Below are 25,454 nucleotides of genomic sequence, written 5' to 3' on the forward strand. Positions count from 1 at the left end.
ACCATTTATAGATGTTCAAAGGATGTTATATTGGCTTAAATGGGCACTGTCATTAAACATGATTTGTTATATTTGATTCCTTATGCCAAATAAATAACTGTTGGAATTGGCTTCCATAAAAAAAAAAAAAATAATAATAATAATAAATAAATAAAACATTTATAATAACTCAGGAAGTGTTTATCTGCACTGAGCTTGATTGACAGCTGCAAAGAGCCTTACTGAAAGAAGCACAGACTGTTGGCTGCTGCCCAGAGCTTGAGGTCTTTTATTCATCACAGCACTGCAATGATCTGAGGGCGGAAGTGGTCCCCCAGCAGGCTTCAATGATGTCATGCCTGCTGGGAAATGCCCACTTTGTTCCGCTGAGAGATTTCACTATGTGAGCAAGAAGAAAGGTAAGATACACAGCTTTTTAAAGCTCTGAATTTTTTTCTAAGGGTGGGAGGAGTGTCAGGAGTAGTTAGGGAACATAGCCTGTGTTGGTTTAGAAAAGTTTATTTAGAGATAGGTACTCTTTCATTGGCTTTAATGGAGCTGAGCTGCAATAGAAAACACAACCCACGGACAGCAAAGCCCTTTTGTACTGTGAAAATAAAATACACATTTTTTAATTTTAGACAAGCCCTAACCAGAGGCTCTGTGATCAGTCCAAAAATAGTTTTTTTTATATCAATTTCCAGCCTTGGGTGCCCTGATTCCAAAATTGTTTTTAATTTCTTGCCTTAACAAAGGGTAGACTTTAAGGAGTTGTAAAGACCCCCTTCTATAAAATAAATTCTTTATAGTTTTGGTCATATAGCATATTTTAAACCATAACAATTTTGTTTTCTAGAGACTATTTAAAAAGAGTAGAGTCTTATGCCAACACATGCAATGGTGTGTGGTGGCAGTGTAAGACTCACATGGGGTACCTTGAGTCCATTTAAAGACATGACTACACATAGAACACATGACCAATAAGGTCAAATTGGTTACTTATGAATCATAAGATTAAAACCTGGACCCACTAGAGGTTCTCTAGGGGGCCAGACAAACCCTGCATGGTTGCTATAGTGTTTACAGTGGGGAGCAAGGTCTTTAAAGGGTACTCCACTGGCCAGCGTTCGGAAGTAAATGTTCTGAACACTGTTTTCGCGCTGCGGGGTCGGCCACGCCCCTCGTGGCATCACGGCCATGTCTCCTCAATGCAAGTCTATGGGAGGGGGCGCCACGCCCCCTCCCATAGACTTGCATTGAGGGGGCATGGTCGTGATGTCACGAGGGGCGTGGCCGACCCCGCAGTGTGAAAACAGTGCTCAGAACATTCACTTCCAAACGCTGGCAAGTGGAATACCCCTTTAAGCTAAACATCTGCCATGATACATAAGTATAAACTAACCCCTTAAGGACCAAGGACGTACCGGTACGTCTTACAGCTTACAGGACAGCGGGAGGGCCCCTACCTGCCTCCTCGCTGTCCGATCGCCGAATGACTGCTCAGTGCCTGAGATCCAGGCATGAGCAGTCATGCGGCAGAATCGTTGATCACTGGTTTCCTATGAGAAACCAAAGATCAGCATAGGAGATCAGTGTGTGCAGTGTTATAGATCCCTATGGGAGCTATAACACTGCAAAAAAAAGTGGAAAAAAAAAGTGAATAAAGATCATTTAACTCCTCCCCTATTAAAAGTTTGAATCACCCTCCTTTGCCAATAAACGAAAAAACACAGTGTAAATAAAAATAAACATATATGGCATCACCGCGTGCGGAAATGTCCGAATTATAAAAATCTATCATTAATTAAACTGCTCGGTCAATGGCGTGCGCGCAAAAAAATTCCAAAGTCCAAAATAGTGCATTTTTGGTCACTTTTTATATCAATAAGTCCTATCAATGCAAAAATTGTACCGTTAAAAACTTCAGATCATGGCGCAAAAAATGAGCCCTCATACCGCCCCATACACGGAAAAATAAAAAAAGTTATAGGGGTCAGAAGATGACAATTTTAAACGTATAAATTTTCCTGCATGTAGTTATGATTTTTTCCAGAAGTCTGACAAAATCAAACCTATATAAGTAGGGTATCATTTTAATTGTATGGAGCTACAGAATAAAGATAAGGTGTAATTTTTACTGAAAATTGTACTACCTAGAAACGGAAGCCCCCAAAAGTTACAAAACAGCGTATTTTTTTTCAATTTTGCCACACAATGATTTTTTTTCTGTTTCACCGTAGATTTTTGGGCAAAATGACTGATGTCATTACAAAGTAGGATTGGTGGCGCAAAAAATAAGCAATCATATGGATTTTTAGGTGCAAAATTGAAAGAGTTATGATTTTTTAAAGGCAAGGAGCAAAAAACGAAAATGCAAAAACGGAAAAACCCCTGGTCCTTAAGGGGCTAAAGAAAATACTTTTAAATACAAGTACTATTACATGTTACTTTATAATATATTACATTATAAACAACTTTTTTTATTACTATATTTTGGGTAATTACAATGCAATTTAGATCAGTTTAGTTGCCTTTATTGTGTGTAGGAGCTGGTTTATCTGTTTTACATAGACAAAGTACACACTTGTTATTGGGTCATATCTTTGTCCAGCACATAACCTAAGGAGTTGTTGCTTTGATTATTATGAGCATTGACAGGACTCAAGGTGTATGTTGTGAGCTTTTCTCAAATGAACTGAAATGTGATGCGTCTGATGACGCACGGTACTACTGCTACATCTTACCAGGGAGTGATACGGTATGTGGGATTATTCCTGCCACTGGCACTATGAGTAATCAATGATACAAGGAAATACAATGAGCCATGTATGGCAATATACGGCATAACCTAAGAGTTGGTGTGGTAAAGGTACCATTAATTCTTAATCAATTTAAGTATTTGTCTCTATAAATGATGATACTTGTTCTCTTTTATATGGATATTATAGGTGAACCGATAGATCTGAACCGTAGATTTTACATTAGCAGTTCCCTGATCATGTTGGGGGTCTTGCTAATGGGGTCATTCTGCAAGAACTCTTATTGCCATTGGAACCAACCACCATCCATCAAGTTTTTGTGAGAAATGGGTGATAATTATTATTGTAGTCTCCTATATGTAATATACAATAATGATCTTTTCGGTAGCAGTTACCCTCTTCTTCACCTGCACAGGTTGTACAGATGGCGTAACTATCTATGCCTGTGTCTTGGCTTGGAGCACCCAGCAGTCTGTGCATTTTACTAACAGCCCTTTGACTTTAAAGGGGTAGGGGATAAGATGAATGATTGCGGGTGTCCCGAAGCTGGGACCCCAGCGATCTCTGTACAGTTTCCGGCATTTTAAACAGTATTTTTAGAATGCTGAGTTCCTGGTGACATCACACTGTCACGCCCCCTCCCATAGACATGAATAGAGGGGGCATGGTGTGATGTCACGACCATGGCCGCTCAAACCCAGAATGCCGGGTGTTGCGAGGAGATTGCAGCGATCAGGCATTTTATCCCCTTTAATGTACATTGCGTAATGCATAGTTATCCATGTGGTGCTGCAGTGGAAGTGAATGCTATCTGCTTCAGCAGGTTATGCAGACATTGCTCTTATGGGTTTGGCAACTTTAAATAGGCAATGCCGTTTAAACTTAGAGTAATATGTAATATGCACTATATGCAATATATCTTCTCAGAAAAAAAATCAGACACCCTCCTCCCCTCACGAATTCACTCTGAAAACAGAGACAAGACAGACTACCAGCTCACTGATTAGGGATCAGGTTACATGATACTCATAAAAGTTTATGGAGAGGGAAGGTTAAGTGGCTGAGAAGAGCCAACAGGAACCTATAATGGATAATAATTTTCACCCCATTAATTGAGTCATGGTTTTCACTGTTCGGTGCTGCTCTTTAATGTTCTCCATGCTGCTGCTGATTTTAAGGGTGTTCTATAGAGATATCTTCTGTAGGTGTGCAGTATATGGGCAACATCATAGAGGCTAGTCTACACTCACCAGTATAGAGACCACTGAAAATTGGAGAGGGTGCCTGCAGATATAAAAATTGTGAGAATGCCTTATACAAGGTATAAACAGACAGAAAGAGTACTATTTAGACCAGTTTACCCTGAAGAGTTACTGAATTATACAACTACTGCATATGATCTTTTCTGTGGGGCATAGAAGATCCTGTAGTAGTTGTATAATTAGATGGTAGCTTGTCTGTAGGGTAACATTCAGATGTGACAGATTTTGGCCTTGATTTATGTCCTGAAAATCCACAACGTCATCTGACATCACCAAAGTAATTTATCACATTACATTTCAGATTCAGATTCTTTATGCTGCCAAGAGTGTTGCACTTTTCCTAAACTTTGCACAATATGGGAAATATTTTATACTACCAAAAATACTACAGGTACCAAAGAGAAGCCACCAGAGAATTCTTAATCCCAATAAGTCCTGAGGGGAAAAACGTGCACGGAGCCTGGGACTGAGAGGCCATCAAAAGTTGAAACTATAATATGTGGAGTCATATGTCGTTTAAAATTTAGTTTTAAAGGGAATATGTCACCATTTTTTTTTATAAATAAAATTATTCTATGAAGATAAAGCATTTCATTTCTGTATTTAGTTTTAGAACAATGTAGTTTTAATGTTATTTATTAATAAAGTGTGTACTGGGGGCGGCCATTACTGTAGCCTCTTTGTGGTGTGTCACTTCACAACACCTACACAGTTGCTTTATGGCAGGCACAGGGCATGTCATCACTAGGGGGCATGGCCGTGATGTCACGCCCCCATCTTGGAGGCAGCACCCAGCACAGAATGCCAGGGGCTGCACCGAGTACTCAGGGGGTCCTAAGCGGCAGGACCCCTGCGATCATCTTATCCCCTATCATTTGGAAGCCAAAAAATACCCTTTAAGGGTACGCTCACACATACAGGATTTGTAACTGAAGATTAGAAGCTGTGCTCAGTCATTTAGTTTACATTGAGATCTGAAGCAGAAAATCCTGTGCATCAAATCTGCACAGGATCCTGTACGTGTGAACCAGTGAAAGACTGAGAGTGTGAAAACCATGGACTGCTTACTGCACATGTGCATAGCACAGGCTAGGTGAAATGAATGGGAGAGCCAGCACATTTTTCTTGAAGTCCCTGAGGAGCAGTGACCTATCAAGAGACATCTAGTCTGTGCTTTACCACTCTTCAGACACCAACAAAATGGTGACAGTGGAATTGAAAAAAATTCAAAACCCCCCTCTCCTTTTGCGCATAGTCAGAGGAAGAAGGTAGATGGTGAGATGCAGCAGCCAGATAAGTTGCTTGCTTTCACCAGATTCCTCATGTTAACTTCCTCTGCTAGTCAACAGTGGGAGATATGACAAGTAATTTTTTAATTTTCATATTTTATGACAAGTTTTTTTTAATATTTACACAAATATTTTCAAAATGTGAAAATAATCACATTTGGTGACACATTACCTTTAAGAAGTATTTCTTAGTGGTTAGAGGACATGGTTTGGTATTTCGCATTATTAACCTGTTACGGACGGCAGGCGTATCCATACGCCCCCGTTTTAAAGTTCTTAAGGACTGAGGGCGTATGGATATGCGGGGACCGGATCAGGATGCCTGCTGAAATCATTCATCAGGCATCCTGGCACATCGTCGAGGGGGGTACTGAGACCCCCCCATGTTGGCGATCGGAGAAAATCACATGTCAATTCAGACATGCGATTTTCTCCAATTCCGGGCTGATCGGGTCTCTGGTGACCCGATCACCCGGAAAATAGGGATGGTCGGAGTTGTCAGTGACAGCCCTGATCATCCTAAGGGATAGGAGTGAGGTCGCAGTGCTGCAATCTCCTCCTATCCCCTGCCATTAGTCAGAACTGAGTTCTGAGCAATGGCAGCGCAGGACAGGGGGTTGCCATGGAAACCCCTGTTCTGCCCTCCCCTGGATGTCGGGCAGAATGGGGGGGGGGGGGGAGATGGAGGCCTAAACCTGAGGAAAAGATGCGTGGGGCCCGGCGATCATCGCAGACATCCACCGGAGATCACGAAAATTTACCACTAAAATAAAGTAGAATATGTTACGAAAAAACATTATCAAAACCAGAATATTCGGTAAAAGCGTTTTAGAGTTATTAACGCTTAAAGTGACGGTGGTCAGAATTGTGAAAAAGGGCTCAGTCCTTAAGGTGAAAAAGGGCTGCGTCCTTAAGGGGTTAAAAACGACATCAACAGCCTTTTGTTTCCATTGTTTATTTATTTATTTAGTAGAATTAGTAGTTTTTTACTATATACAAGATTTTAATAACTGAGTTTTAAGGTGTAACAATTGAAAAACAAATCACAACAAATAAATCTGGCTGAAGATTTGCCTGCACAGCAAATGATCATTTGTCAAAATAAGTCGAACTTTAAAAATATAGTATACTGGAAGGTCAGTGACTTCAACTCATGATAGAGAAAAGCATTTCTTAAGAAAATGAGTCATGTGATTGTATAGATGTTTTCTTCCAGATCCGGCGATTGAATGATCCTTGTCCGTGTACCACTGGAAATAGAAAAAGATAGAAAATAAAAACAGATGATAAAAAATATATTTTATACACTTCATACACATAAGAACCACAGGATACAATAGTACATGCACCTGGTGATCTTAAAAAAAGCATGGGTCCCTTACACAAGACCCAAAAAACAATAAGCTTTCACTTACAAATCCTTGCCCCCAGATTGTCTTATCTTCAGGCCCCCAGGTTCTCTTATCCCAGTGTCAGGATGTTGCATGTTGGGCAGGAAGCTGGACACTGAAGGGGCTTTAGATAATGGGGCCAGGCCACAACTGCAACCTGCCCCAGAGATAAAACCACCATTGAGATCTTTGATAAAGATGTAGAAGCTCAGATTTGGTCATAGAGAAACCATATACATTGGTCCCTCAACATACGATGGTAATCCGTTCCAAATGGACCATCGTTTGTTGAAACCATCGTATGTTGAGGGATCCGTGCAATGTAAAGTATAGAACAGTGGTCTACAACCTGCGGACCTCCAGATGTTGCAAAAATACAAAACCCAGCATGCCCGGACAGCTCTTGGCTGTCCGGGCATGCTGGGAGTTGTAGTTTTGCAACATCTGGAGGTCCGCAGGTTGAAGACCACTCAGATAGGAAGTTGTACTCACCTGTACCCGTCACTCCGGACCATCACCGCTTGTCACCGCTGCCCTGGATGTCGCCTTCCATCACTGTCGCCGCGTCCCCGGGGTGTCCCCGACCCTCCGGCAAGGCGTCTGCTACCCCGGCATCCTCGGTCTCCATCGCCGCTCTCCATCACCGCTATTGCGTCGCTACACACGCCGATCCTATCGGATGACGGGACGGCGTGCGCAGCAACGTGATGACGACGATGGAGAGCGCCGACAATGCGGGGGATCCCAAAGAGGACGCGCCGGAGGCCCCGAGGACAGTCAGCGGACCACACGAGGCACCGTAAACGGCTATCCGGTGGCAGATGAAGCAGTCTGCGCTGCCGGATAGCAGTTTATGCGATGGCCCTGACATACAAAAGTATCGTATGTTGATGCTGTCTTCCACATGCGATGGCCTCTGAGAGGCCATCGCATGTTGAAATGATGGTATGTCAGGGCCATCGTAGGTCGGGGGGTGACTGTACAGCATAGAATTCCAGAGATGGAGGCCCTAACCATGTAAAATGCATGAATTCTGAACTTCCCAAGGGCCCAAATGAAGCTCCCAATGTGACTTTTATGCAGAAAGTTTATAATGACATAAATGTGTGGAACTGATTTCGGAAGCATGTGGTTTACTGCTTTATGTACAGTAATCTGAGATCCGCAGTGTACGATATAACTTCTGCCTGCTGGGTATCAGACACGTGGTTTATATTTGAGTAGATGTTTTGGGGTTGCCTCAACATGTTTGATGGTGAAATGATTCCCTGGTCCATCTAATGAATCATTTCCTGGATGTTGACAATGATGTAATTTATGGTATGTCTGGCACATGTAGAAGGTTAAAAGGGAATGAACTAACTAAATAGGGCAGGGATGTACATTGAAGGGGTATTCCGTGAAAAAAAAAAACTGGCTCCAGAAAGTTAAAAAGATTTGTAAATTACTTTTTATTATAAAATCTTAATCTTACCAGTACTTATCAGCTGCTGAATTTGAGTTGTTCTTTTCTGTCTGACAACAGTGCTCTCTGCTGACACCTCTGTCTGTCTCAGGAACTGTCCAGAGCAGGAGCAAATCCTCATAGCAAACCTCTCCTGCTCTAGACATTTCCTGACATGGACAGAGATGGTAGAAGAGAGCACTGTGGTCAGAAAGAAATCAACAACTCAACTTCAGCAGCTGATAAGTACTGGAAGGATTACGATTTTTTAATAGAAGTAATTTACAAATCTGTTTAACTATCTGGAGCCAGTTGATATGGAAAAAAATATGTTGTTTTTTTTTCATGGAATACCTCTTTAATGTACATCCCTGCCCTAGTTAGTTCATTCCCTTCTTTTCCCTTCTTTTCATTCATGGAATACCGTATATACTCAAGTATGAGCCGACCCGAATATAAACCAAGGCCCCTAATTTCACCCCAAAAACCCAGGAAAAGTTATTGACTCGACTATAAGCCTAGGGTGAGAAATACATAATCCCCCCATGCAATCATCCAGACCCCCGTCATCATCCCCCCCCCTCATCATCACCGCCTGTCAATCCCTTCATCAGTGGTCTTCAACCTGCGCACCTCCAGATGTTGCAAAACTACAACTCCCAGCATGCCCGGACAGCCATCGGCTGGAGGTCCGCAGGTTGAAGACCACTGCGGCCTTCGTCATCATTCCCTCCCCCTCTCCCTCTTTATCATCACCGCCTATCAATCCCATCATCAGTGGTCTTCAACCTGCGGACCTCCAGATGTTGCAAAACTACAACTCCCAGCATGCACGGACAGCCAACAGCTGTCCGGGCATGCTGGGTTTTGTAGTTTTGCAACATCTGGAGGTCCGCAGGAAGTAGACCACTGTTCTATACTTTACATTGCAGGGCTGTCCATTTTCACCGGGGGGGCCCTCTTCTCCGCGCTTCGGGCCTGCCCCGGACTAGTGACGTTGCCTTGACGATGACTCACAGGGACGTTCATGCGCAATGTCCCTGTGCGTCGTCGTCAAGGCAACGTCACTACTCCTGGGCCTGGCCCGGATGGCCGAGAAGAGGGCCACCCCAATGAAAATGGACAGCCTCCAACAACTAACCATGTCCGGGCATGCTGGGAGTTGTAGTTTTGCAACATCTGGAGGTCCGCAGGTTGAAGACCACTGAGAAGGGATTGACAGTCGGAGAGTTCACTCGAGTATAAGCCGGGGGGGGGGGGCTGAAAAACTCGGCTTATACTCGAGTATATACAGTATCCCTTTAAGGTAAGGAGGTCCAATAGGAAATATCTGTCTCTTTGGGTGATAGTTAATTGCACCTCAAAAAGGGAATCAGAATATCCAAAGTTACCCTCTATCAACTTAATCGTGGATATCCAGATAACTGGTGGGGGTCCAACCACTGGTACCCAACTGAGAATTGTACTGGGAATTCATTCTCTGTAGGACATGAACAGACAGCTAGCTGTGCATACACGCTATCCCTCTAATCACTCAGGGTCAGGTGTTCGTCCTTTTTGGGATTAATGGGCGTCAGACCCCCACCAGTCAGCTAGTTATTCCCTTATCTTGTAGAAAGTTGATTACTTTGGATCTTGGGGCAGAATGCCCTGTTATTTTTATGCCCTTATATCTTCTCCAGGGTCTGTGGGTTTTCCCTGATTTGCTTGTGGGGCATGTGGAGAGAAACCTCCTAACAAATTATTTCACTTAGAATATGCTAACATTGTCTTTTGCAATATACAGTGGTCCCTCAACATAGGATGGTAATCCGTTCCAAACGGACCATCGTTTGTTGAAACCATCGTATGTTGAGGGATCCGTGCAATGTAAAGTATAGGACAGTGGTCTACAACCTGCAGACCTCCAGATGTTGCAAAACTGGGAGTTGTAGTTTTGCAACATCTGGAGGTCCACAGGTTGACGACCACTGGTATAAGTGAAATCTAGAGAGAGGAAGGAAGGCGCCTCATGTGCGGGATCAGCAGATCTTGTTAGTGGGGGTGGGGGACGGTAATTCCCAAGCCACTTACCAAAGTTGGTTGTGCACCCACACACAACAAGGTAAAATGCAGAAGAAATATAAAAGAAGGTCCACTGCAGCCCTCCTGGGTTTAAGTAAAATCAAAACCGAATGACCATGGATTCAGGAGTTCGTCCGGCGCAGAGAGGAACCATCAGGAAGCCAAGTAAAATCAATGGATTGCATTTAATAAATCCATTGATTTTACTTGGCTTCCTGATGGTTCCTCTCTGCGCCGGACGAACTCCTGAATCCATGGTCATTCGGTTTTGACCACTGGTAAAGGAAGTTCCACTCTCCTGTCCCCGCCGCTCCGGACCGTCAACGCTCATCACCGCTGTCCTAGATGTCGCCCTCCATACCTGTCGCCGCGTCCCCGGGGTGTCCCCGACGCTCTGTCAAGGCCTCTGCTTCCCCGTCATCTTCTCTCTCCGTCGCCGCCATCACAGATGTTACGCACGTCGCTACTATTGGATGACAGGACGGCGTGCGCAGCGACGTGATGACAACTATGGAGAGCGCCAACGATGCAGAGGATCCCGAAGAGGACGCGCCGGAGCCCCGAGGACAGGTAGGAGACCATCACCGGAGCACACGGAGCACCGTAAACGGCTATCCGGCAGTAGCTGAAGCAGTCTGCGCTGCCGGATAGCCGATTATGCGATGGCCCCGACATACAAAAGCATCGTATGTTGATGCTGTCTTCCACATGCGATGGCCTCTGAGAGGCCATCGCATGTTGAAATTATCGTATGTCAGGGCCATCGTAGGTCGGGGTTTCACTGTACATGTAAGGGTGGTAGCTACCTCCCTCTTAGTCATGCCATTTGCCCTTCCATGGATGTTTTTTTTAGTATAGAACAAAGTTGATTCCTACCCATCTTGAGTTAATATTGTAGATCTAGGCTGAAGAGTGAGAGTTAAAGGGGTACTCTGGGGAAAACTGTTTTTTTCTTTTTTTAATCAACTGGTGGTGCCAGAAAGTTAAACAGATCTCAATCCTTCCAGTACATAAGAGCTGCTCTATGCTCCAGAGGAAGTTGAGTAGTTCTTTTAAGTCTGACCACAGTGCTCTCTGCTGACACCTCTGTCCATGTCAGGAACTGTTCAGAGCAGGAGAAGTTTGCTATGGGGATTTTCTCCTGCTCTCAACATTACCTGACATCGACAGAGGTGTCAGCATAGAGCACTGTGGTCAGACTTAAAAGAACTACTCAACTTCCTATGGTGCATACAGCAGCTGATAAGTACTGGAAGGATTAAGATTTTTTAAAAGAAGTAATTTACAAATCTGTTTAACTTTCTAGAACCAGTTAATTTGAAGGAAAAAAAAATGTTTTCCACTGGAGTACCCCTTTAAGTCTCTCGTTATACAAGCACATTGGGGGAGATTTATCAAAACCTGTGCAGAGGAAAAATTGACCAGTTGCCCATAGCAACCAATCAGATTGCTTCCATAATTTTTAAAAGGGCCTCTCAAAAATGAAAGAAAGATTGGTTGCTATGGGTAACTGGTCAACATTTCCTCTACACAGAAGTGGATCAATCTCCCCCATTGTGTACTGAGTGTAGGCTCCCATCATGGCTCACACAGTTTGAAGTATAGTAAATATAACAGTAATGCAATACAAAATCATCTATAAATAAATATTAAACATCTGCATATATTTTCCTACCTATCAGGTTCTGCTGTATCTTTTTGGGAACCAATGAAAACAAGGAATACATCCAACTTGGGCTAGGCCAATGGGTGACTATAGTAAATGCATTGGTTATCTATAATTATGGTCAATGCAGTCAATTGTATATTGTAGTGAATGTCTTGCCCCATTTAGATATGCGATTCCATTTGATAGGTAGTGATGAGCAGCATAGACCGTATTCGAATTCGCAATATTTCGGGAATATATGGACAAATATTTCTACGCAGTGAATATTTAGGTAAAAATGACACCTTATCATTATTCTGTAGGTCCATACGGTTAAAATGATACCCTACTTATGTAGGTTTGATTATGTCGTACTTCTGGAAAAATCATAACTACATGCAGGAAAATGTATACGTTTAAAAATGTCATATTCTGACCCCTATAACTTTTTTTATTTTTCCACGTACAGGGCAGTTTGAGGGCTCATTTTTTCCGCAGTGATCTGAAGTTTTTATCAGTACCATTTTTGTTTTGATCGGAGTTTTTGCTAACTTTTTATTAATTTTTTAATGGTATAAAAAGTGACCAAAAATAAGCTTTTTTGGACTTTGGATTTTTATTTACGTGTACGCAATTGACCGTGCAGTTTAATTAACGATATATTTTTATAGTTTGGACATTTACGCACGCGACAATACCATATATGTTTATTTTTATTTACACTTTTATTTTTTTATGGGAAAAGGGGGGTGATTCAAACTTTTATTAGGGTAGGGGTTAAATGATCTTTATTAACACTTTTTTTAAACTTTTTTTTGCAGTGTTATAGGTCCCATAGGGACCTATAACACTTCACACACTGATCTCCTATGCTGATCACTGGCGTGTATTAACACGCCTGTGATCAGTGTTTTCGGCGCTTGACTGCTCCTGCCTGGATCTCAGGCACTGAGCAGTCATTCGCCGATCGGACACCGAGGAGGCAGATAAGGTCCCTTCCGATGTCCTGTAAGCTGTTCAGGATGCCGCGATTTTCACCGTGGTGGTCCCTAACAGCCCGACTGAGCAGCCGGGATACTTTCACATTCGCTTCAGACGCGGCGGTCAGCTTTGATCGCCGCGTCTGAAGGGTTAATACAGGGCATCACCGCGACCGGTGATGTCCTGTATTAGCCGCGGGTCCCGGCCATTGATAGCCGCCGGGACCGACCCGATATGACGCGGTGTCACTGCGCGACCCCGCTGCATATCGTGGGAGCCGGCGGAGGATGTAAATATACGTCCTTCGTCGTTAAGGGGTTAAAGAAGGGAGGGCTCAATATTCGCGAATATGCGCATATGCGAAGAGCAGAGAGGGATGCAGTGATCACTGTGATGTGTACTGTGGGAAAAAAAAGCAAATATTCGTAATTGCGAATATATAGTGCTATATTCGCAATATTTGCGAATATGCGATATTCGCGATTAAAATTCGAATTGCGAATATTTGCGAGCAACACTATTGATAAGTTACTAGCATGCAATACACATTAAAACATTGTAATCAAACCAAAAATGAAAATTTACCATTGCTTCAAAATCCACTTGGGCGTCAACCAAAGCTTTCGAAATCTGAGCGGCTTGTTGGAAATGTACATTATCTATGAGGAAACACATAATCAAACACGTCTAGTGACCACATGTGAAAAATGGATAAATATTTGACATGGTGCATTAGGGTGAGATGATGGTCTTATCCGCATATTGATAAAAACGATAGCATCATGTCAGCTTGAGAAGCGGAACAACATGAACACTATTACGTGCTATTGTCTATCAGAAACTAAGTAGAAAGATTATTGCTAATCAAACAAAGTTATTCTCCGATTCTGCCCAGCTGTTTACCCTGTAGATTGGCTCCTGATAGCACCTACCATCTGCTGTTCCGTGAATGAGTAAGTAATCTACTTTCCTGAAATTCTCTACTCTGGACATCACAGTCGAATTCTGCAAAAAGGAAGGAGAAGTAATTCATTAGACGTGATTTCTGATGCACAACTAATATAAAAAGGCTTGTGTTTGGTGATGGCATTAACTTCTCTGCAAGTCTATGAAATGACCTCTTTGTCTACGCTTTCATTTGCCTTTGGAAACTCTAGATTAGAACGTTCCAATTTTTCCACTGACTAAGCCAGTTCATTTGACCGGTTGTTTTGCATTTAGCAAAATTTAAAAACTGAATAAAAATTTTGACAAGATAAAGCTGGAAGGGAAACAATTATATAGATACCTAACTTTAGATGTCAAATTTCACTTTCAAAAGGAAAGAGTTAGAGGGGTAGACTATGTTTAAATGAGTAGTCCAGTAGTGAACAAGTGGTGAACAACTTATCCCCTATCCTAAGGATAGGGGATAAGTTGCAGAGCGCGGGGGGTCCGACCGCTGGGGCCCCCCCGCGATCTCCTGTACGGGGCCCCGCACGAAGCGGCGCCCGACACGCCCCCTCAATACAACTCTATGGCAGAGCCGGAGCGCTGCCTTCGGCAATCTCCGGCTCTGCCATAGAGATTTATTGAGGGGGCGTGTCAGCCGTCGCTTCGTGCGGGGGTCGACACCAGATATCTGGCCGGAGAGCCTGGCCCCCGTACAGAGAGATCGCAGGGGGCCCCAGCGGTCGGACCCCCTGCGATCTCAAACTTATCCCCTATCCTTAGGATAGGGGATACGTTTTTCACCACTGGACTACCCCTTTAAATCAATTTGTGGCAAAAAAAAAAAATATATTATTATTATTATTATACAGATGTGTAAGTATCTTCTATTTAAAAATCTTAAAGGGGTTCCCCCCCCCTAGACATCTTATCCCCTATCCAAAGGATAGGGGATAAGATGTCAGATCGCGGGGGTCACCTGTTGCGGCTTCCGGAAATGCTGGAGGCTTCGGCTCCGGACCATGGTGACGTGAGATCGTGACGTCACGACTCCGCCCCCGTGTGACGTCACGCCCCACCCCACCCCTCAATGCAAGTCTATGGGAGGGGGCGTGACAGTGCCACACCCCTCCCATAGACTTGCATTGAGGGGGCGGGGTGTGACCACACGGGGGCGGAGTCGTGACGTCACGATCTCCCCTCCTCGTGGTCTTGAGGCATTAGGATGAGAGCCTCCAGCGCTGCCGGAAGCCGCAACAGGTGAGTGCTGCAGCTGAGATTCCGGGGGTCCCCAGTGGCGGGACCCCCGCCATCTGACATCTTATCCCCTATCCTTTGGATAGAGGATAAGATGTCTAGGGGCGGAGTACCCCTTTAAGCTTTCCAGTACTTATCAGCTGTTGTACGCTCCAGAGGAAGTTGTGTAGTTCTCTCTACCGCCACCTCTGTCCATGTCAGGAACTGTCCAGAGCGGCAGAGGTTTACTATGGGGATTTGTTCCTGCTCTGGACAGTTCCTGGCATGAACAGAGGTGTCAGCAGAGAGCACTGTGGTCATGTTGAAAATAACTATACAGCATTCTCTGTAGTATACATCTGATGATAAGTTTGGCAACAGTTGATTAAAAAAATAAAATAAAATCCTCCGGAGTACTCCTTTAATGATGACCTGTCATTTCCTCCAAATATTAAAAACTACAGTATACCCTTAAAGCAGTGTTTCCCAACCAGTGTGCATACTTCACAGATGTTAGCTGTACCACTATTATGCACTAGGTCTTCATTGCCCAATGTCAGTGGGGCACAAATCTTCCATAAGGTGTATGGTGACCTCCTGACTCAACCATCAGATGATGTTGGGTTTATGTGTATGGGAAGGTCAGAAGAAATAACTTAAAATGTATGGCCACAATATGGACAATCTGAATCCTTGATACCTGATAATTTTCAAGGTTGTCTGATTTTGTTGGAAGCCCCATATACCTCTCTGTATAGATGGATGCTATAAAAATAAACAGTTAAATAGTCACTGTCATTTCAGGAAACTTTGCATTATCAACACTACAAGCGAATATAAGAAACTTTGCAAGATATCATATTAGACTTATTATCAAGCTTCTCTCCACCCCGACCGACTTTCTTCCACTCTGAAAAGCAGCTCAGTTCTGTCCTACAGCTCCCTCAGGGATCAAATGACAAGCAATACATGTCTATAGAGATGGGAAGGGCAGGGGAGTGGAGTGGGACACTAAGCAGAGAGAATCAGCAAAGGGACAACTTTCTAAATAAGAGATCTCACCACAGGGCGTTATACACAGTTTAGACTGCTCACTGCAACTTCATCACGCCTTTCCTGCTGCTATGTATAGAGCCATAGAATTGCAAATTAGAGATGAAGCCTGCAGAGCAGAAATATGCTAAAATTGCTGCTCCTCGTGTACACACACAGGGCAACTTATCCTGAAAAGTCACTTGACAGTTATGCTTTAAGTATGAGAAAGGATGCTCCAATTATATGCTATTACAAAGTTAATTATGCCTAAAAGGATACTCCGCTTGAAATTTTTTTTTTAAATCAACGGGTGCCAGAAAGATGTGTTTAAGATGTCTGATCGCGGGGGGTGGGGGGGGGGGGGTGGGGGGGATTGTCACAGCCACACACCTTCAATGCAATATTTTGGGAGGGGGCCGGGCATCAGCGTGGCCTCGCAACCATCAGGCATGGAGCAAAGTTCACTCCGTGCACCTGATGACTGGTGGAGGGACAGTGGAGGGACCCCCGTGATCAGACATCTTATCCCCTATCCTTTGCATAGGGGATAAGATGTCTAGGGGCGGAGTACCCTTTTAAGGACTCAATAAGGTCCATAGAAAGGTTATGAGGTTAGGTAGACATGAAAATGGGGTAGTGGTACTACAAGAGAATTCTAGAAATTGTATAAATGGGTAGACTCTTGTTTATATATTGTATAAGGGCATTCTGGAAGGGTTGATATTCATTCGGAGCCACCATCACTTTGTCAGAGCTACAAAGAGCATCATTCACTCTTGTGGACCCAGTACTAAACGCATCTTAACATTACTGGGCACCAGGTCATCTTTCATTTTTCCAATTACATTGCAGTAGCAAGACATCATGTGATAACTTTTTGGTGACTCTTCTAAAACTGGAAATTAAATTCAGACAGCTGATTGTTCTTTTGACTGACAGCAGGATATATTACTTACCATAATATTCCCAATTAGACACTGGAGCAACCGCCATTCCACATTTAAAAAGGCCTGTACCCTGGCCAAGGACCATGGATGTTACATAACCACCATATGACTGCAGAAAGAATAACACAACAGTTAGGAACACTAATGGTAAAATACAATATGAATATAGTAATAGTATGGATGAAGGTGTACCTGTTGTCTTTAGACTTTAAAGAGGAACTCCAGTGGAATTTTTTTAAAGAAATCAACTAGCTCCAGAAATTTCTTCTATTTAAAAATATCAACCCTTCCAGTACTTATTAGCTGCGTAAACTACAGATATACTACAGAGACAGCTGACGGCCGTCACTCCCCCTCCCATAGAGTTGCATTGAGAGGGCAGGGCGTGATATCACACGGGGGCGTGATGTCACGGCCCCGTGGTCATCAAGCTTCACACTCAGATACTCTGGCCCCCTGGTCGTTACACTTCACACGTGGAGCCTCTAGCGCTGCAGAGAGCTCACAAAGGTGGATGCGGAATGACAGATTGCGGGGGTCCCCACCACGATCATACATCTTATCCCCTCTCCTTTAGATAGGGGATAAGATGTATTATGGCCAGAGTACCCCTTTAAGGTGGATGGGTCCAATTTATCATTGGCATCTGATAATGTTGGCCTTAAAATGCTCCATCTACATTGTCAAGAGTACTTAAAGCAGTAAACTCATGCTTGTTATCCCTTGTGTCTTTTATTTTTCAACCCAAAAGTGAACCAGTTTGATATACAGAGAAATATAATTTTATTTAATCTTGATTAAAAAATCCCTACCATTTAGCTGCTACCCAAAAAAACAAAAAAACAAAAAAAATAACACAAGATAAATCCGTCAGATGGACTATCTTCTCCCCAGTGAGATAGCAGCATGAAGGGGGGCAAGGGTGAAATATCATCTCAAACTGTAGACAGAAGTGAGAGAATTCTTGGAGGATAGCTCACACAGGCTGTAGATAGGGAGGAGAGCAGATATCAGGCAGCCTGCAGGGGTGAATCACTTAGGTTATGTACATGTATCGGGAGAAAACAGAGATAATGCAGCAAAGAGAAGCTTTAGAAAGGAAACTAAGCAAAAGATTTAATAAAGACCTATGAGGAAAGTGGGGTTGTTTTTGCACATTAACATGAATTACAATTCTTTTAAAAGGGGTCCACAGTCTAAATAATTTAAGATGGCAATTCCAGTTAAAAATAGGAAGAATCTAAAAGAAATGTTCAATAATGTCTGTATGCGAAAAGACTCATAGGGAAATAGTTTCAGGTAGAATATCAGAATGAAGATTCCACAATGTATTAGACCCAAACTAGAGATTAAAGGAACTTCACATCTAAGGCTTGTTTCATCGACTGAGGAGCGTCTTCAGCCAGTATTGCAAATACTACCACAAATTGCTCATGGGGTTCTTGGAAAATAGACAGATAACCTTGAGATGCCAGATTCTCATAAATTGCTACTGATCCAGATGAACAAAGGTACAGTAGTGACATTATGTACATAATGTACAGCATGGAGAATTGTATAAAGGGCACATTTAATACTAGGTCTTATACACTACAGAGAAATGTAGTATTATATGCACATCATACAAATCAATTGCCAACCATGCAATACATTGAAGGGTTCTGTCTACCACAGCGTGAGCTGTTTTGTTGGCAATTCCAGCTTTTATTATTAGAGATTGGACTCTATATGATGTCCATATACCCCAAAAAGATTAAAAGGTGTTGTCATTGTGAAATAACCAATGTACTATAGTCACGCTAGAGGTTTATGGAGGTATATATATATATCATATGTGTTTGTTTTAATGTAAATTATACTAGATTTGGCATTAGAAATTTTTATTATTATTATTAATCTTATTATTGAAGTCATTAATTTAAGGTCCCATACACAAGAAAAAGCTGATCTCAATACATAAAATGTGACAAAAATCAAGTATAATAAATATGAAATAAATAAATTACCGACTGATATGGAGGGAGAGAGGACCCTGCCCCCTGAAGGGCTTACAATCTACTAGGGAAGGGGAGGGAGACAGTAGGTGAGGGCAGAGGTGTAACTGCAACCAGGGCTGGCGTTAGGGCGGGGCAAACCAGGCAATTGCCTAGGGCCCCCATCCACCAGCCTCCTTCCGGCTGCTCAGTAGCGGATCAGCACAGCCCGCTGCAGCCTTTAAAACAGTGACCAGCGGTGGGCCCGGACACTTCTGCTTTTTCTATTTTTCATATTTCCTTACCTGGCCGCGCTCCGCAGGCTCAGGTAATGCGGCAGGTCTTGTGGGCTGTGTGGATAATATGACCAGTGATGTCTCCTGCTGGCTCCTCTGCGCGGCGTCAGGGACGTCACTTCTCATTCCCTGCAGCGCTGGCTGCTTAAGTTTAACAGCCCAGCCACGGCTACAGGAAATGATGAGTGACGTCCCTGATGCCGCAGGAGGAGCCAGCAGGAGACATCTCTCGTCATATTATCCACACAGCCCACAAGACCCGCCGCATTACTTGAGCCTGGCGAGCGCGGCCAGGTAAGGAAATATGAAAAATAGTGAAAGCAGGGGGAGAGGGGGGACATAATGTTGGGGAACTATACTGCCAACCTAATGTTGGGAAGCTATACTGGCAACCTAATGTGGGGGAACTATACTGCCAACCTAATGTTGGTGGAACTTTACTGCCAACCTAATGTGGGGGGACTATACAGCCAACCTAATGTGGGGGAACTATACTGCCTACCTAATGTGGGGGAACTATAACCTAATGTGGGGGAACTATACTACCTACCTAATGTGGGGGAACATACTGCCTACCCAATGTGGGGGAACTACAACCTAATGTGGGGGAACTATACTGCCTACCTAATGTGGGGGAACATACTGCCTACCTAATGTGGGGGGAACTATACTGCCAACCTAATCTGGGGGAACTACAACCTAATGTGGGGGAAATATACTGCCAACCTAATCTTGGGAAGCTATACTGGCAACCTAATGTGGGGTAACTATACAGCCAACCTAATGTGAGGGAACTACACTGCCAACCTAATGTGGGGGGAACTATACTGCCAACCTAATGTGGGGGAACTATACTGCCAACCTAATGTGGGCGAACTACATCCTAATGTGGGGGAAATATACTGCCAACCTAATCTTGGGAAGCTATACTGGAAACCTAATGTGGGGGGACTTTACAGCCAACCTAATGTGGGGGAACTATACTGCCAACCTAATGTGGGGGGAACTATACTGCCAACCTAATGTGGGGGAACTATACAAAAATATAAAATTGTGCTATTCTGATCCCTATAACTTTTATTTTTCTGTATATGGGGATGTATGAGGGTCATTTTTTGCGCTTAGATTTGTAGTTTTTATTGGTACCATTTTTGTTTTGATGGGAGTTTTCAATGGCTTTTTAGATATTTTTTATGCTATTTGAAGTTACCAAAAATGTGCAAATCTGGTAAGTACACTATTATGACTTTTGGGGCCCCTCTTTTGATTTTGCCTAGGGCCACGGTAAGCCTCAAACCGGCCCTGACTGCAACTGCTAACTCTGCACCCCCTATAGTTACGCTCCTGGGTGAGGGTGTACAAATAGTAGTAGAGTGGCAGCAGGGTTATTGTAGGCTTTTCTAAAGAGCTGGGTTTTCAGGTTACTTTAAAAGTTTCAAAGATTAGAGTCTGAAGTGCTGGGGTAGAGAGTCCCAGAGAAATCGTGGAGACAGTTGTGTCTTGTGTGGATGGAAGAGGGTGTGAGAAGAGGCTAGAGTCTTGATGTTCAGAGGGGACTTGTTGTAGACATCCTTGTAAGTCATTGTTTTAAATTTGAAATACATTTTCTGGGTAACCAATGAAGGTGTGGCAGAGGGGAAAGGCAGAAGAAAAGTACGATAGGTAGGTAGCTATTGTGGGTTTTGAGGTGGAGATGGCATTGGGCATTAGGAATTAAGGTTTACATAAGACAGTGGTCTTGTGTGACCAGGGACAGTTTGGAACCTTTAACCTTTAAGATTCATAGTTCTGGTTAGATAGTTTAGTGAGTTGGTGAAAAGATTATGGATTCCATGCTCTCCATTTTAATAACGTAGATCTGGAGGAACAAAAAACGGCAGAGCTTCCTCATGGGACAAGTATCGTCTGATACATAATATGTGTACCAGGTTACCATATTACCAGGTTATTGGCGCAAACCACCAGCGATGGGTAACAGTTTCTTCAAAAGGAATTTTTATTGCCAAAGAAAACAACGCGTTTCAGAGCTTTGGAGCTCCTTCATCAGGTAAGTATGGCAGCATTACAATACAATATACAAAGAAGCTCTTTATGCTCAAAATTGGCGCCAGATTATGGTGGGCCCCGCCCCATGGGCGTGGCCGCCAACTCCGGGCCAATGGTGAGCACAAGAGTTGGACAAGGAATTTTATCCATATTTAAGAAGTTATTCCTTGTCCAACTCTTGTGCTTACCATTGGCCCGGAGTTGGCGGCCACGCCCATGGGGCGGGGCCCACCATAATCTGGCGCCAATTTTGAGCATAAAGAGCGTCTTTGTATCTTGTATTGCTATGCTGCCATCCTTACCTGATGAAGGAGCTTCAAAGCTCTGAAACGCGTTGTTTTCCTTGGCAATAAAAATTCCTTTTGAAGAAACTGTTACCCATCGCTGGTGGTTTGCGCCAATAACCTGGTATCTTTTCCCTAAACCTATCATGCTCTCCATTTTGTTTTTTTTAAGAAAGTGGAGGGAGAAGAAAAAGGTTATAGAAGATAGATGCTCTGGAATCCTGGATAGCAGAGAGGTAAATTTAAGTATCATTCCTGTCATAGTATTTTCATAAATAATATTTAATGTTTTTTTTTTATCTTTTGGTCCCTCTTGCACAATCTGCTTAGACATGAAGTAAACATTCGTATCGTGTTGGGCTTGTTTTCCCTCTGTGGGCCCTTTATGCTTTTCCAAAATGTTTATTCTTTATTTTTAATCAGTTTCTGTAACTACTCAGTTTCAAAGCAAATGAATCGTTTTGGTTATATTGTATGTATTTGTGTTTTCTATTCATCTATTTTATGATTAATCTGATGAATCTAAAAATAAAAAGCTAATGTAACACCGAATTCCTGAAGCTTATAAACACATTATTGCCTTGAACAAAGTGCAGTGATTTACTGCCTCCTCACTGTATGTCATGCAGTAAACCGAGTAAAACATTGTTAATCTCTGAGGGTTGCATCAATCCTTATGAGGCCCTTGGTACAAATTTAACGGAGTACATTAGCTAAAGCGTAATCATCTTATACAGTGGTCCCTCAAGTTACAATATTAATTGGTTCCAGGACGACCATTGTATGTTGAAACCATAACTCTATGGAAACCTGGTAATTGGTTCTGAAGCCCCAAAATGTCATCCAAAAATAGGAAAAAGTGAGGATTAAAGAAAAATAAGTAGATAACTAATATAGATAAAGCAAATCCTTACATATAAAAGTAAGAAAGATCTGCTGGGAGCTGTAAATCACTGTCTATTTTAGTGTTTCCCAACCAGGGTGCCTCCATCTGTTGCAAAACTACAACTCCCAGCATGCCCGGACAGCCAAAGGCTGTCCGGGCATGCTGGGAGTTGTAGTTTTGCAACAGCTGGAGGCAACCTTTTTGGGAAACACTGGTCTATGTAGAGGACAGAATCTTCTTCAGGGTCCAGTAAAGAACACGCAATGTCCTAAAAAAAAAAAAAAAAGGAAAATGGAGCCGTCCTCACCTGATGCCCAAAGGAGCAGCTAACCCTGGCACAGGTAGAGAGTACAGAATATGTAATACCTCCCTGTACTGTAGGGGGCGCTACCAGACACCAGTCAGTGCATGCACTTTAGGAATACACAGGTTTTACCAGTGAAATATCCATTCTGATTGGTCGGTTATTCCAGCCATTGACACGTTTCGCAGATTCGATAGCATTGTATGTTGAGTCTGGTTTCAAGCTACAATGGTCCAGAAAAGACCATTGTATGTTGAAACTATTGTATGTTGAGGCCATTGTAAGTTGAGGGATCACTGTACTGAAAAGAAAAATGTTCTATACTTCAATGGAAGGTATTATCTGCCTCCCCCAAGTTGTCCAAAGTTGACCTGAAATAACTCAAAAGGATTGATCAGTCATTTGGAATTATGGAGGTTTTCTTGGATTTAAAGCGATTGTTCACCCTTAAATATTAATAGGCTCAGTGTAGCCCTGGCCTTAAAAGGCAAAAAAAAAATTAAAAATAGACGATTCCTGTTCTGCTGAAAAAGACAAAAAAGTATATCTTCTATACCAGAGGCCTAATTTGTAGCTTCTGGGCCCCGATGCTAAATCTGCAACAGGGTCCCATGTTGCAATTATATTACTGGTCTCTATGGGGCAGATGTGTTTTTGAGCCCCCTTAGGCACCAGGGCCCTGGTGCGACTGCTACCTCTGCACGCCTCTGTTCAATACTGTAAACACCATAAAGACACATGTTTCTCCTGACATGTCTGTTTCAGTAAATATTTGCATTCACCATGAAATCATTGTGCTGGAGCATCTAATGGTGCCATTCCTCTGTTATTCCTCCTGGAAAAACAGAAGTTAATTGACAGCTGGGCGGCACCAGTCCCAGGGTGTGCTGGGGATAGAAGATAATATTCCCTTTAAAGAATAAATGGAGATCCGACACCTTGAATCAAATACAATATGCAGTTAAAACATATATATGATCCATAGGAGAAATGTGACTACGAATAAGGATGTTTGAGTCCGAAACTCGTCAGTCTATAAGTTTTAATTTAAATCAAGGTGGTGGTTCTCCATTTTTCAATGCTGTCATTTCTAAGAGGCCTTGATGCCTATGTACCATTTCAGGTGAGCCAACTAATATTCTCTTTCAGGATGAATCTAAGTTTGTTCAATAATTTCATATAAATCCAGAGCTATAGGGTGAATTATAATCTGCATTTAAGATTCCATTGGATACTGAACAAATGTGTTCACATGTGAGCAGATACCTAGCTATCACATAGCTGTGTTAATTTTCACTACAGGAAACACTGCTTTGGTCCTACATGGTACATTTGATTTTTTTTTTTTTTTTTTTTGAGCTACCTTTTTTGGTACCTTCTTCCATGAAGTTACATGGTGTCCAGGAAAAAAAGAAAACAATCATGGTATGCTCCAATGTAGGCCATATGATGGAGGAACTCACCATTAAAGGGGTTGTCCAATATTAGGTGACTTTAATAATTAAGTGCCACACAGTAATAGACATGCTTACCAAAGATCTGTGCCATGTCCTGTGTCCCCTATCAGGCTGCAGGATTGTTCTTGGGAATGGGCTACTTTCTGTTTCTGTGACCTCCCTCAGACCACAATCCCCAGGATCCTTAGTTTCAAGGTGGGAGGTGACTTATTTCCCTCCCACACATCGGTCCCCCCACTCATTACAGCACAACCTGACATACAAGCTGTGGATCTGTGTGATGATGAATGCACGCACATGTGTGCTGGTAACATCATCAGGGGGTCAGCTTCACACACAACAGACAGAGCAGCCAAGCCCCCTTTTAGCACCTGACTTGTGATGTATTGTCGTGGGCCGCACAGCAAGCTGGGAAAGGTCCGAGACAACACTCATTTTATGTGGCTGCAAAAAATAAATAAAACATTTTTATACCAGCCATCAAACACAGGTAATAGAAGTTTATTAATAACTGGGCTAATTTTGCAGCCTCTGTCTTACATTCAAAGAACCAAAAATCACAGAATACCCCCTTTAAACATATCTGTTAAGTGAAGCAATACTTTTTGTTCCCTAAGCCTGGCATTCCCACACTTTTTTTTAAATATTTTTTTTTATAAAGTTCCCACCCATTTGATTATGCAAGGGAAAGTGCAGTAAGTCAACCAGATTTAAAAAAAAGTCCTTAACCAGGCAGCATAATAACACAATGAAAACAAGGTTGGAATCAGGGTAACACTGGCTAAAATGGTGTTACTATTTTTTTTATACTCGTTCTCTTTACAAAAACTTTGCAAGAAGTGAGATATTAACATACAACACAGACATATATATATTCTATGAGGGGCACATACACATACAAAGTGCGTTGTGACACAGATAGCTCTGCTAACCAGCTGTCACCGGTACATTAGCATAGATTTCATGTCGACGCCAACTTCCTGCCTAGTCAATAAAGGCTGCAAAGCAAATACCATAATGCTTCTTAAAAGAATAATAGACGTAAACACGGCAATATTGTAAACCACTTGGCCACAATCCGTTATAGAAAGCCCAGGTCTAAATAAGACGGGGGATCCAGGTGATGCAGCATGGGCAGTGATGACTCAATAACATCACTGTCTGGTTATCAGTACACAGTATATAGTCTCAACCGATAACAGATATGGAATGGAACATTTTTCTGCATTAGCGGTTAATGGAT

The 25,454-nt window shown here is 42.8% G+C and overlaps 1 protein-coding gene across 6 annotated transcripts in view; it reads right to left on the reverse strand.

The window, feature by feature from the left end:
• Positions 1 to 6,238: 6,238 nt before the first annotated feature.
• LOC130283938 (prolyl endopeptidase FAP-like) overlaps positions 6,239 to 25,454 on the reverse strand; it is a 156,645-nt gene continuing 137,429 nt past the window's right edge. For 5 of the 6 annotated variants that reach the window (XM_056533719.1, XM_056533720.1, XM_056533721.1 and 2 more), the window contains 5 exons: positions 16,975 to 17,074; positions 15,684 to 15,748; positions 13,750 to 13,822; positions 13,403 to 13,476; positions 6,239 to 6,539 (listed from right to left, as the gene is read on the reverse strand). In XM_056533719.1, the coding sequence (XP_056389694.1) occupies positions 6,441 to 6,539; positions 13,403 to 13,476; positions 13,750 to 13,822; positions 15,684 to 15,748; positions 16,975 to 17,074 (411 nt within the window). In that variant the 3' untranslated portion in view covers positions 6,239 to 6,440. Of the gene's footprint in view, positions 6,540 to 13,402; positions 13,477 to 13,749; positions 13,823 to 15,683; positions 15,749 to 16,045; positions 16,146 to 16,974; positions 17,075 to 25,454 lie in introns of those variants that run through there. The other variant, XR_008846882.1, reaches the window with a different exon arrangement.

The sequence above is a fragment of the Hyla sarda genome, chromosome 8 (assembly GCF_029499605.1).
Source record: "Hyla sarda isolate aHylSar1 chromosome 8, aHylSar1.hap1, whole genome shotgun sequence".
Taxonomy (NCBI): Eukaryota; Metazoa; Chordata; class Amphibia; order Anura; family Hylidae; genus Hyla; species Hyla sarda.